Source organism: Drosophila hydei, unplaced genomic scaffold (assembly GCF_003285905.1).
Source record: "Drosophila hydei strain 15085-1641.00,03,60 unplaced genomic scaffold, DhydRS2 tig00000063-arrow-pilon, whole genome shotgun sequence".
Taxonomy (NCBI): Eukaryota; Metazoa; Arthropoda; class Insecta; order Diptera; family Drosophilidae; genus Drosophila; species Drosophila hydei.
Genome location: NW_022045657.1, coordinates 8,684,474 through 8,698,398, shown reverse-complemented (window position 1 = coordinate 8,698,398; position 13,925 = coordinate 8,684,474). Strand labels below are relative to the sequence as shown.

At 40.7% G+C, this 13,925-nt stretch overlaps 3 protein-coding genes across 3 annotated transcripts; 2 read left to right on the top strand and 1 right to left on the bottom strand.

Moving 5' to 3' along the window:
* The first annotated feature begins 3,148 nt into the window (after positions 1-3,148).
* Positions 3,149-3,899, top strand: LOC111595169 (enhancer of split M1 protein). The gene is made up of 2 exons (XM_023308750.2): positions 3,149-3,520; positions 3,585-3,899. Exons 1-2 carry the CDS (start codon positions 3,307-3,309, stop codon positions 3,839-3,841), a joined length of 471 nt encoding a protein of 156 aa, XP_023164518.1. The 5' UTR covers positions 3,149-3,306; the 3' UTR covers positions 3,842-3,899.
* Positions 3,900-4,797: 898 nt separating this feature from the next.
* On the bottom strand, positions 4,798-5,727 carry LOC111595171 (enhancer of split M2 protein). Its single transcript, XM_023308751.2, has one exon. It carries the CDS (start codon positions 5,643-5,645, stop codon positions 4,959-4,961), a length of 687 nt encoding a protein of 228 aa, XP_023164519.2. The 5' UTR covers positions 5,646-5,727; the 3' UTR covers positions 4,798-4,958.
* Positions 5,728-10,578: 4,851 nt separating this feature from the next.
* On the top strand, positions 10,579-12,321 carry LOC111595164 (enhancer of split m3 protein). Its single transcript, XM_023308744.2, has one exon. The coding sequence runs from the start codon at positions 11,199-11,201 to the stop codon at positions 11,871-11,873; it is 675 nt and encodes a 224-aa protein (XP_023164512.1). The 5' UTR covers positions 10,579-11,198; the 3' UTR covers positions 11,874-12,321.
* Positions 12,322-13,925: the final 1,604 nt, after the last annotated feature.

The following is a 13,925-nucleotide window of genomic DNA, read 5'->3' as shown; positions in this document are numbered from 1 at the left end:
ACATTTTTGCATTCATAAACTTTCAATTGGATGTTGACCCAAGACATTTCCTTTTGTACACTTTTCGTAGTGTAGTCTTACATAAGTCAGCCTTGCCTTGAACAACCTTTACAGATTCTATGCGCATTTTATGACATAAATTCCATTTGGCTATTGGCTCCGTTGGCAGTCAGCCAATATGAAATATTCCCACTCCGGCTGCAATGCTATCATATTATTGCAGTTGTCACTTGCCTTGGCTAAGGCCACCGCCACCTGCGTGCCCAAATATGGCGATGGTGTGCATAACTTCACGGCAATTTCTTGCACGGGCTTGTCGCCGCGTGTCGTACAACTTATTTATGTGCTTTTCTAGAAAGAAGAAAACAAAAACCGACAGGAGAAGGAACTGGTGCTGGTGCTGCTACTTGTAGTATATAGGAAAAACCCATATCAAAAGCCACAATTAAAATGCAACATGTAGACGTCAACACCTTCCAGTCACGGGCCAGTCACAGTCATAGCAAACAGTCACAACACACACGCAATGCTCACATGCCAAGGCGTTTCGAGGCGGACGTTGAAATTGGGCATAAAAACAGTACCGCAAAAGATAATCGTTCTCATACACTCTGTTGCTGTTCCCGTCTCTCTGTATATGGCCATCTCTTTCGCTCTATCAATCACCAACGCATTTCTCCTACACTAAAAATGCAAATTGATGTCACAAAAAAATTTATAAAAAAAAAGAAAAAAATTGAAAAAGTATCCAAGAATTGAATAAAATTCTGGTAGCGCCGTGACGTAAATTAAGTAGCTAAATAAGTTTCTGGTAAATTGGCCCCGACAGCGCATAATTAATTTCGTATGCGCAGCGGCACAGAATTGGAAGAAAGAACCATCATGGAATGCCGTTGTTGATGTTGATAATGCTTATGATGATTGCCACTGCTGCGATTGGGATCTTCGTGCCCGGCTACCTCTATTCATTTGCATTTACAAGCGAGCGCTACAAATACGAAAAAAGAGACTTGCATACATGTAGGCACTATATGTCGTATGGCCACTATGCGCCGCTTTGTCTCCGTCTCTGTCTTGGCGACTGGAGTGCTGGGTAGACCTGGCACAGGTGTACTGAGCCTGCTGAACTGCGGTTTAATGTACGCCTCTGTGCCCAATTCTCAGCGACAACTCAGCGGCGGCCTTCGCGTGCGTGACCGGCATGCGCTTAGCGGTCATTGATTGGCCAACACCAACAGCAACAACAGCAACCGCCGCAGCAGTAAAAACATTGTTGGCGAGTTCTTTGACCATGCCTAAGCTCGAGCTGGCTGTTAACTAAGGGCGCCGCGAGCAACAAGTGTGTGAACACATTAAACGGTGATTAGGCCCAGCTCTGCGACTGCGACAGAGTCTTTGTTGTTTTAGCTCTTGTCTAAGCACTTTGTGTGTGGCGATTGTGGCCACAAATTAGCCCGTTGCAATGTTACCATTAAATTGATGAGGGATAATGTGGGCAGCCGGAATACACAAAATGTAGCTACACAAAAATCTAAGCGAAGTGACTGAAGTTCATTATATAAATGTAAAATGTTCAATAAGAAAATAGGCAAAAAACAGTTATATATCATTTTACAGAATTGAACTTGCATAAATTTTAAAAAAATATATACAGGTATAATTAATGTATTATTATTTTTTTTATACATTTTAATAACTATAAAAACATATATATAAATATAAAAATATAAAATATTATGCAGCACAGATCTATCTAAAAATGTGTGAAATATATGTTTATTAATATTATTGCATTCTTTATACTAAAAATATGTTAATGTAAATAAAAATACTGAATATGCAACTAAAAATAATTAATTAATAATAATAATGAATAAAAATATAAAGCTTAATAATTAAATATTATAGCTAAACTCCTATTGATAAAGGATAAGAATAAAAGATTTTTCAATTATTTTTCTTTTGGCGTATATTATATAATTCGTTATATTATGCTTTCAGCTTTTCTATTTAATATTTGGAAATATTTTTTAGCGCCCTTTTATTATTTATTTTAATCCTTCACAGCTGCCAATTATTTAAAGCATACTTTTGTGCGTAACTGGTTGAGCACATCGGGCTGTGGAAGCTGCACATAGATTGCTATATTGTTTGGTTTTCTTTTTTGTAGGTAATATGTTAAGCATCAAATTTAAGACTACACAAATATTTTAATTGACGCTCGGCTTTATAGACGAGGGCTGCCAAACGGGTTCAAATAAAAAACAAATCAAGATTTATTGGTGATTGGTCATGGCTTGTGCTTAACCTTGATAAACCGTCTGTGCTGAGCCACAATTAAATGGCCAAGCCGCTGAAATAGATTCCAATACATTTCCGCTTCAAAACGCAACTCCTAGATATTTATAGACTAAGCTACACTTAACGACTTTTGATGAGAGAGATCCGATTCTAAAAGGTAATAGATAGGCATCCTCTACTATAGGTCAAGTAGTTGATGATTGTACTTTTACTTTATTCTGTGAATGTTAGAACCATCATTTCGGCTTTTAAAAATAATTTGTGAGCAATAAATATGTGCTTATCTTTTCATTAGCTAAAAGTTTTTCAAACTTCAACTTCGACGAAGTTCAAGGGAAATAATGAAAGTATGTAACTATATCTATTCCGAATAAAATGTGCTTTGTTTACGTAAATAACACAGACTCTCAAGATGGAGAATTGGTAAACAAATACCCGCTGATGACATCGCATAAATTGTACTGGCAACATTCAGTCGATGTATTTATGGCGAATGGTTCCCCGTAGTTATCGCCAAAAAAATAATACGAAAATGTTGTTCAGATGTGATAAACAAGATACCAACTGACAACAGAACAATAAAGATGTTGATTCTTACTGATTGCCGAGCGATTGATGGCTAATAGCTGTTGGCGCAAGGCAGACGGGCCCGTCAATTAGCCCATAACAAACTGTTACTCACCTCGGTCATGGTACGAGCCAGAACTTTGTAGACCGAAAATAAACTCATTGCTTGTCGCATTTTTAGATAGACATTTGCCTTATCAGCCCTCTGCTGATAAGAGCGACTGAATTGCCGCTGAAGTGGCAGCAATATATATAAAAATCAATGAGTTTCCCAACAGTCAAAGCAATTGTTAGCCACAGCTACCAAACAGCACACGTAGTCCACGCAACCTAAACCAACAAGGGAAAATATAACGAAAAGAAAATAAATATTAATATATACAAACATATATAAATATTTACAACACACTTTCCCAAGAAACTAAAAAAGTTTGAACAATGAATTCGCAAGTTTTGTCGATCTGCTGCTGCCTGGCGCTTGTCGCCTGCATAGCTGCCAATTCGGTGTCCACCAACGAGACTGATTGCCCACAAATGTGCCCCGCCATCTACCAGCCGGTGTGCGGAACGGATGGCTTCAATATGAAGGAGTTCGCCAGCTTTTGCAATCTGCAGGCCAGCAACTGTCGCCGTGCACGCAATGCCCAGACGAGTAAGTTAATAGCTCTATATTCAGTTCTATAGCTGTTCCATATTTCTAATATTCCTCTGTTCAGCCTACGCTGCTACTGACATGGCCTGGTGCACCTCCAAGGAGGTCGAGAATCTTGACAAGCAACTGAATGTTAAGCTGGATGTTGCAGGCTGCCTCAAGCCCTGTCCCATGATTTACAAGCCCCTGTGCGTGTCCAATGGCGAGTACCGCGGTCTCGTGCCCAACGACTGCTCCTTAGAAATCTTCAACTGCGCTCTCATGGCTACCGGCGTCAGTCCCGCAAAGCTTCTGCACGTTCTGCAATCAGAGACTTGTTAACTTTGAAAATTAAACAGGAATAAAAATCCTCTACTCAATTGACTCTTAATGAAAAATATATTGACTATCGGAGAATTATTTGAATCGCATATTTTTTGGCTAATTCAACTGCAGCACATTAAATGATATACTGAATACAAATATCACCCACCTTTACTCTTATGCCTTATCTAATCAGAACAACTAATAAAATTCTTTGTTACCTTATTTACTATATACTCCTGCTGAAGCATGAAGACTTTTGGTGAAACTCAAAACGTCTCTCTTAACCTGCAAGTTTCCATTCACAGCTTAACTTAGCGTTTATCAAAATTTCATTATGACAAACCCAAAAGTTTTTTTTACTTAGCTAATGAACATGCTTTAAATTGCTGTATAAACTTGATTTTTGTATTTAAAACTTAATAGTTATATATTACTATTAGGGCTCATCCAAATGAAGCTTGACAATTTCTGTGCAAGTTTTGGTTGCAAATCCAATATTGAATTTGTAAGAAAAAGTTTTGATGATTTTTCATGAGCTCCATATAATTGTAATAATTAGTTAAAATCTCAACAATTTATGCCATAATTTACGTAGAAAAGTCAAACATGGTTAAGTAATTATTGTATATACTTTAATTACATAAAAATTTATCATTTGGTATAAAAGCTTAAATTAAAATTGAAATCAAAATAAGCTGCATTCGAATCTATTTAAAACACAGCTCAATATACACATAAATAAAATATTTAATAATTACATATTATTCATAGGCTCGCATATTTTAGATAAGTGTTTCCATATATCTTCTACTGACGAATGCCAATTAGCCGTAACAAAAATATAAACAACTAATATTAATAGATATTTTGATTCAAGCATTTTCTCTAGGAAGTCAATATTTCGAGTAGTTTTCAATAGTTTTTCATTTATTTGCAAATTGATATCACATTGACAAAGTAAATATTGCGTAAGAAAATAAATAATTGTGTGAACAAATAACTAATAAGAATTTGGGATACACAGTCCTGGACCTCGACTGTCTGTGAGCTTTTTGACTCGGGGCGAGGTCCAGTCACGAGTTACCCAAAATGAGATCTGTTATAGGGAACACGTTTGGAGTTGGAGCGGGGTCTAGCAAAGCGTGCCGGGCAATTGGCTAAAGCTTTGGCAGAGCCAGGCGTGCAGCAGGTCGTCGTCGACACGCTCCTGTGTGTTGGCCCAGAAGAAGGTGCCGTTGTCGGTGCTAATGTACTGCAACGGCAGAGGCAGATCCCACAGCGTAGATGTGGCTGTGGGCGTGACATCAGACGTGGGCGTGAACTGGGGCACTGCGGTTACATTTAGGCTGTGGTTATTGGTGTTGATGTTGTTGCTGTTGTGATGTGTGTGCTGACAGTTGCGTCCATGGTGGCAGGCATTGCAGCTCTGTGTGCTGGCCTTCTCCACGTAAACGCTGCTGATCAGCGTGGGCGTATTGGGCGGCGGTGGCGTTTGTGTTAGCTCTTCATGCACCTGCTGTAAAGTCAGGTCGGCGAACTTGTTGATAGACTCATCGGGCGTTGTTTTGCTGCTGTCGTTGTCGTTGGCGTTGTCATTAGTTTGCAGAGAGTCCAGCTGTGGCAAGAGCTGCGTATTATTGAGATCCACATTGTTGGGATGTGGCTGAGAGGTGGGCCTGCCCTTGCCGCCCACTGTCAACAGGCGTCGCAGTGGCTGCCACACTTTGCGCATGCGTCTCCCCGCTTTGGGCGCCATTAAAACTGATGTTGCTGTTATGTTGCTGCTGCTGGCTGTCAGGTTTTTCGTATCCAGATACATGGCGTTAGCTTTTGTGGAAGCTTTGTTCGACTCGTTCAAGTTAGTTGTGTTCAGCAGCGAGTTGTTGCGTGTGCGCACCTCGCGAGAGTCGTTCGTTTTCTGATGCTGCTGCGCCAGCCGGCGCTCATATTTATATATGAGGCGCTGCCGCAGCGCTGCCAATGGCCAGTCAAGAGTGAAATCGTATGCCGGCTGATCTCACGAGCCCAGGCCAAGCACCGAGCACCGAGCACCGTACGAAATTTGAGTGCACTCTCATGCACACACACACATAGACAGAGGCTCATACACATGCAGACACTTCTCATCGATGACGATGAGGGAGAGGGAGCTGCTTTTTATGTGCGCGTATTTCCCAAATAAATTCCAACAGGAATCCACAAGCTTGTGTGTACTTTTCCCATGCACGTACAATCGACAAGGGCCGCTTGATGAGTTTTGGCTGCAGGTAGATGAAGACGATGCCGTTTGCACAGTGGTGCCAGATATATTGTATAGGAAACAACTGATTGGATTACAATAGTGCACAAATGCTGTGAGAATCTAAATGTTGTCTTATAGGTCTAATATTTTTTATGAGTCTACTTATGCAAATTGATAATAAAAATGCCCGAGAACATTTCACAAACTGTTAACTAGGAGTGTTCTGATGCTAAGTCTAATCGCCTTAACGTATTCAAAATGTTCAGTTAACGTGCACAAATAGTTATTGTTCGCTAAATTGATTATCATAAAAATAGAAAAATAAGCATAAACTTTTAAAATACCTGCCTGCTTCCTTTCTTAATAAGCGAAAGAGCAAATCAATAGAACAATTTATAAATGCATAAATGTATTTATTGCCACAATGGTAAATCAAGTGGAAAACATGTTTTGATTGTATGGGGAGATTAATTAATAATTATCTTTTTTAAGAAATTCAATTAACTCTTTTCAAAATAAAATCTGTCAAATATATATTTTTGTTAAGATTAATTTAATTTATTGAATATATATTTGATAACAAAGTCAACTCCCGTTTCTTGCTCATATGCACTTATTGGCTCGCAGCGTATTGCTGTGGTACCACTGTGCACGGCCTGTTCCGTCATTTATGCACGACTGACTTTGTTTTCACATTCACACGGTACCCGAAGCCGCAGCCAGAGCCAGAGCCAGAGCCAGAGCCAGGGCCCAGTAGTTGTTGCTGGTTTACTGCTGCTTGTCCAGCTGAAGCCGCTTGGGCGCAGTGACGTAGCCGTTTCGCTGGCTCAGCGCTCACTGGGGGCAGCAGCTGCACCTGTTCCTTTGTGGCCCCTGTAAACTAAGACGCTGTGCATTTCCGTCCTGGCGCAGGCGGCGCACCGTTGCGAGTGTGGGAAAGGGCTTATAAGAATTTCACTTGGGTTGTTCGGGTTTTTGGGTTTTCGGGCACTATTGTTGTTGTTGTTATTTTTGTTTCCTTCTTTGTGATTTTTTGGTGTTTTGTTGTTGCTTCTGGTGCTGGTGCTGCTGCTGCTGCTGCTGTTGATGTTGTCGAGAGCAGCTGTTATTGCTACTTGTTCGCCTGTTTGTTGTCATTTATAATCAAGGCTCTGAGCCCCGGCGCTGATAAGTTCATTTTACGTTCGTCTTCGATCCTAGCCAAGGGGATTATGACATGTTGTTCACACGCTCCGCACAAAGGCAGATCTAATGAGGCCGTGACCTGATTTCAGTCCGCAGTCCTTTAGCTCTTTCCCACACAACGGCTAGTCTCGAAAAACTAGTCGGCCCGGTCAGATCGAAAACAGAGCCTGGCCAGCTTGCTGGCTGCCTGGCTGCCTGGCTGCCTGGCCGGGGGCCGACTGCAACAAACTCGTGCCAATCGCGTGTACACCGCACGCCTGCAGCTTGTGAGCCACCGTCTCCAACGCTTTGGCCGCCATTAATCTTGAACTCTCCGCAGCACGTCGACGCTGGCGACGACGACGATGGCATCGTTGCCCCGCACATTTGCCCCCAATCAGCGCCTAGCTTTGAACTGCACGTTTGCTAAATTGAAAGCGACTTTGACTCCGACTCTATCTACGACTGCGACTGCGACTACAACTACTACATCAACTAAGCAACGCTGCCAGCTTCAATTCCAACTGCAAGTCTCAACGAGCTGCGCATGCGCCTGCCTTAACGCCTTATTGGTAGATGGGATAGTCGAACGCCAAGTTGGTGTCTTTGCTATTCAATACTCTTTCTTTGACAATATTACTTGATTATGGATTATAATATTTATATCTAATATATACATATATAATGTAATGAATAATGTAAAAGACTTGAAGGCCACTGAGAGGAAATCTGTTTTAAATAAATAATAAAATAATGCACTTGTTTTTAATAATAGTTGCAACCTTTATCAAGTCAAAGCTTTAAGCTTTTAATAAACTTTACTTTTAGCTCAATAAAGCTTCTGTTTTCTACGAACTTTATTGCTGAATATATAAAATGCTAGGAAAAGCTTTTATCTCCACATGTGTAAGTAAGCTTTTGTACGAAACACTCCATAGTTTTAATTTGACTAAAAGCTTTCTGTGAAAAAATAATATCAGACAAAATGATATTGAATAGCTTGTACATAATATTGTAAATGACGATTTGTAAGTCTAGAAGAACATAGATAATGACTTTTCAGTAAAATGATACGATGTCTGACTGATAAGGCATTTACAAGGATTTTTCAGAATTTATGATCGTATGATTGGTATTTGAAGCTATTTTGTGGTCTTATAAAATAAAATATTATAATACTTAACAAATTGTTTTTAAAAAACTTTTTATTGTTCCGGAATTTTTATGAGTTGCCAAGATATAAATATATTTAGTAAGAAATTAAAATAATTTTTGCAGAGAATTTAAGCTTCGACTTAAGGTTTCTGCAATTTCCCCTCTTTTAGCCACAAGCATCCATTTGGCTTTTGGCTTTTGGTTCACACGGCAGGCGACCAAGCGGGCAGCGAGGCAGCGTGGCAACGAGTTTTGCGCAAAGTTAGCGCAAAGCTTAAAAATATATATATGACAAGCAATTAGTGTGCATTGAGGTTAGTTGAAAATGGTTTTTGGTTGTGGCTTGTGGCTGCTGCGATTCACTATTTCTGTGTGTGTGTGCTTATGTATGTATGTTTGCTTTTGCATGCGCCTTGTGTGTGGATGCAACTGCGTTACTCATACGACACGTGTGACAACAAAGTTGAAAGTTAAGTCCGCTTGTAATCTGAAGCTGTTGTTATTGTTGTAATTGTCATTGCTGAAGCCGTTATTATTGTAGCCTCAGTTCGAAGTCAGCAGAAAAAGGCCAGGCCAGCAGCTAAGCAAGCAACGGCTAACGGAAGTCATGGCCAAAAGACAAACAAACAAACCAGAGATTCTGCAGCATCATGGGAACTGCTTGGGCCGGCAAAAAAAAGAGGAAAAGCACAAGTGTCATATTGCTGTGCTGGTGATAAATAAAAAACAGGCAACATTTTATACACATAGTGTGTGTATGTGTGTGCCCCTTAAGAGCTGGCAGTTGTCCAGCTGCCCAGTAGCTGTAGCCGAGATCAGCGAAAAGATGAAATAAAACATCATCTTAGAACGACAACCGGATGTTGAAGTTTATTACGCTGAACGTTGACGGCGACAACATTTAGCTATGCAAAAGTTTTTCGGGTACTCCCGAGAAGCTGGAAGAAAGGCTGGAGACTGCTACGCTTAATCGATACGCTTCAACGAAATGCTAGCCACTTAATGTTGTTGTTATAGTTTTGTAGTCGTAGTTGTCGCAGTCATCATCATCAGCCAAGCATGCGACATAATTGCGCGAGTTAAAGCCCCCCAAACAAGCGACAACAACAACAGCAATCATCAGCAGCAGCAACAGCAACAGTAACAGCAGCAGCAGCAACAACAACAGGCAGCAAAACATTTCAGCAATCCATCGGATCGCATCACAATCCAGCCATCCGTCCAACGTGTGGGAAACACACGACAAATCTGTTTCCCACGGTCTCGTAAAGTAGGCACAACACAACACACACTCGCAGTAGGCTCCCATTTGTGCATATGCATGTCTGCCTGTATATGTGCGTGTGTGTGAGTGTGAGTGAGAGCACCAAAGAGCCAAAGAGCCACAGACGACGAATAGGAGCCGCCGTTGAAGCAGCAGCGCAACTGTCATCATTGACAATAAGTATGACATGGACGATGGCAACAGCGACGGCGACGGCGACGGCGACGATGACAGCGGAGGCACACAGAGAGCCACGCGCAGAGCCACTCTCATTCCAAATCCGAAATCCGAAAGCCCCTACTGCGACGCCTCACTCGGCAATCAATTTTTGAAGACGACGCGCGCCAGAGCGCAACAGGGCACGCTCTCTCGCTCACGCTCAGCCAATGCAGCGGATCAACAGTGTTTTGCGAGTTGCTCTGCTACGTAAACTGTCGCAATAATATGCCAAAGAGCGCACAGTGGGCCCAATGTAATAAATATAAATATATGAAATCGTATCAAAATGATATAAATAAATATAAACTTATATTTGAGCTAATCTATTGGGGCTCAGATTGGCATCTTAAGTCATTGTCAGACTATCGAAAGAGTTACATTGCCCTAGGGACAAAAACATGTTAATTATTATGACAAAAATATATATAAATAAGCAATGCCAAGCTACATTTTATATTGTTATTAATCATATCTGATATAGATCTGCTTTATGTTTTTTAAAATCAGATTCGACAGGATATTTGCAGCATACTTTAAGGATCACAAAAATATGAAATGTGCATTATGAATATATGCGCATTCTATATGTCTATATCTATATAGTATAATGTAAACATATAAATATAGTGTATATTACAGTCTATATATGTTATTATCAATTTAAAAGTAGCCCAAATTCTACTTTGATCTGTGTTAATATATCCGATATTTTTTTCTCTCAAAAGTAGGCAGCAGCGCAGTTGACAATTTAGCCACATAAAATTATATTCGGAAATTCTTGTGTTCTTTATTTGAAGCAAGAAAAATAATTAAAAGGAAACCAAATAATTATAATATTGTTGAAGAAAGTGAAATCAATATTTGTGCATTTCATTAGCTAACCCACACAAAATGTTACAACAAGTATTTATACAGGGACGACTCACTGTGCAGCTTGGCAACCCCAACCCCAACCTGTGCCTGCAACGGACTTTACAGTAGCCTCTCTTTGTGCACGATGCCGAGTGCCGCTACCGAGCCGAGACCGAACGAGCCCGAATGCCACCACAGCTCCGCGCATGTGTGCGTGTGTGAGCGATCATGCGGGAGCTGCGGCCCAGTCGCTGCGCTGGGAGAGCGTCGTATAAAAGTAAGGTTGGGAACTTGTTTGCCACTCATTTCATAAACGTGCCGCCTGTTGAACGGAACGCTAAGAGCGACGCACGCGCAACCGCCCCCCAAAGAAAATACGATATCGACGTGAATATGTGCGTCTAGTTCGGTTCAAGCCAAAAATAAAAATAAAAAAAAACTAATAGAAAATAGTGAAACGTGATTCGAATCACAACATGGTCATGGAGATGTCCAAGACGTATCAGTACCGCAAGGTGATGAAACCGTTGTTGGAACGCAAACGACGTGCGCGAATCAACAAGTGCCTGGACGATCTCAAGGATTTGATGGTGGAGTGCCTGCAGCAAGAGGGCGAGCATGTTACGCGCCTCGAGAAGGCCGACATACTCGAGCTAACTGTGGATCACATGCGCAAGCTGAAGCAACGTGGCGGGCTCACGCTGCAGGCCGTCGGCAGTGCTGCGAGCGCTGGAAATGTGGCCGCCTCCAGCACCAGCGCCGCCCACGTCGAGTCCTTTCGCTCGGGCTATGTGCATGCTGCCGATCAGATTACACAAGTGCTGTTGCAGACGCAGCAAACTGATGAGATTGGCCGCAAGATTATGAAGTTTCTATCGACGCGCCTAATTGAGCTGCAAACTCAACTGCTGCAACAGCAACAACAACAACAGCAGCAACAACAGCAATCTGTCTCTCATGCCACAGGACGCTTGGCCTTTCCGCTGCTGGGCGGGTACGGCGCCGCAGCCGCAGCCAGCTACAGCGCCTTTCTGGCGGGCAAGGACGAGCTGATCGATGTGACATCCGTGGATGGCACAGCGCTCTCCGAAACAGCGTCGATTAGCTCGCAGGAGTCGGGCGCCTCGGAGCCCGTCTGGCGGCCCTGGTAATCAACTGGCTGCCTGTCTGCCTGGCGACATCATCTAATTTCTAGATCTTATCTTAAGTATTCCAAATGGCTATTAACCGTTCGCTGCAGCCATTATCAGCAGCAGCAACAACCGCAGCAAAATCTGTTGTCTTCCAAAGCAAATTGTGGCAACGAATCGCATTGATTTCGTTGCACTGTGCATTGTTTTTAAATACTTTTAAGTTTATTTTAATAATAACTGTAAATTTTTGCATTTCAACTGTGATATAACTAAAGTACGTGGCCTTTCAACTCACCTGGAATGCGCCAACCTCCTAATAATTTTTGCTAAAGTTTCCTAGCGTTTAAAGTGTGCGTTGTTTATAAGTAAAGGCATCTTATAAAAATAAAAATATACTAAGCTTTAAATAATTTATAAATGTTAATTTAGGATTTAAATATGAATAAACAAACAGTTCTCATGTCAAACAAACAAGAAACAGTTATGTTTTTAATAGAAACAAAGGGCAGGTGCGATCCAATTCGATGCCAATTGGAGGGGTTTGCTTAGCTGCCGTAGTGAAGTATTTCGCAATATTGTGTCAGAAATATATCAGATTAGAGTAATAACATAATATAATAAACTTCATAATTAATTAAGGCATAGAAGTAAGAGTAAGAAGTCCTACAGTTGAGTTGGATTATATCAGCCTAAAGGCATTGATGGAGGATCTCTAACCCGTTTAAATGCATACGTAGAAATACATATACAGAGCTCGAACTATGGAACATTTTGCTTGAAAATCAACAGATATATTAGTTTAGGCAGTTAGTAAATTAGTTAATATCAAAAATGAAATTTCCATTTTTTATATAATAGCAAAAATACTTTAAGCATTCATTCTTTAATTTCTGAACACTTTTAGTTATTGATTCGCAGATTGGAACTGTATGACTTCACTTTTATTTCCTTAAGCCATCTCTCATTTCATTCAGCCCAGGCCAAGGCAGTTATCTGTTCTTATCTTACTTACAAAAGAGCAAGTCCTATACATTTTCAAGAACCGAACTCGAGTTGATCTCTGTGAAACAGACTATACACCACAGCCCTCCCACAAGGTTGTTTATGTAAAGCAATCACACAATATTTAATGCGAATAAATACATAATTATTGAAAAGATTATACTACAAAATTGCGAATAGCAAACTCTGCGTTTATATCTACATATCAGATTCAATCAAAGCAGTAGATCATAAAGACACTGTAATTTGTGGCTGCCTATCTACGGACATTAAATATGCGCTGAGTGTGCATTCAATGAATTCAAGCATATCTTCACATATCTCCACCTCCAGTGCTCTCATTTCAAATGTGATCTACTGCCACACACAGGCACACACACACACAGAGTCAAATGCATGTGCTGACTTTTACTTTTATCAGTCGAACATCTCTTCACATTTCATGCAACAAGTACATCAGCATATCTGAAGTTGCCTTCACACAAGCAATTAAGAGCTTGTAGCTACTGTAAATAGATGTAGATACAGATACCCACAAGCAGACATAGATAATATGAATGTGAATACAAAATATATTTGAATACATACATAATGTGAATGTCTGAATCATTTATGTAATCAACTCTGCATCACTTCTTCTTGAAATAATTAAATAACTGTCCAATCCAATTGGTCTCCTTTCACGATCAACGATCCCTTGTTTAAATTCTGATTAGCCGCAGGTAACGGCCACAAACTGGTTAGACCTGACGGAGAAAAAACAACCCCTAAATTTGGGATGCTGTTGCATTTTGCCTTTTACCTGCACGCAGGTTAAGACGTAAACAATAAGACCGACTTAATAGGGACACGGTAGGGATTTGGTAATCAGGTTCAGGTAGACCCGAAAGCAAACAATCGATCGGTTACAGAGTGGATTAGCCGGGCTAGTCAACAATGGTTTGCAGTTATGCAAAGGTTATTAAGTAGTTTTCTGTTTGTTAGGGATAGCTGAAAATTGAATGTCATTTAGGAATGAGAACGAAAAAGGTAGTTTTTCTTTTAAATTGTATATATATTTTTGTAAAA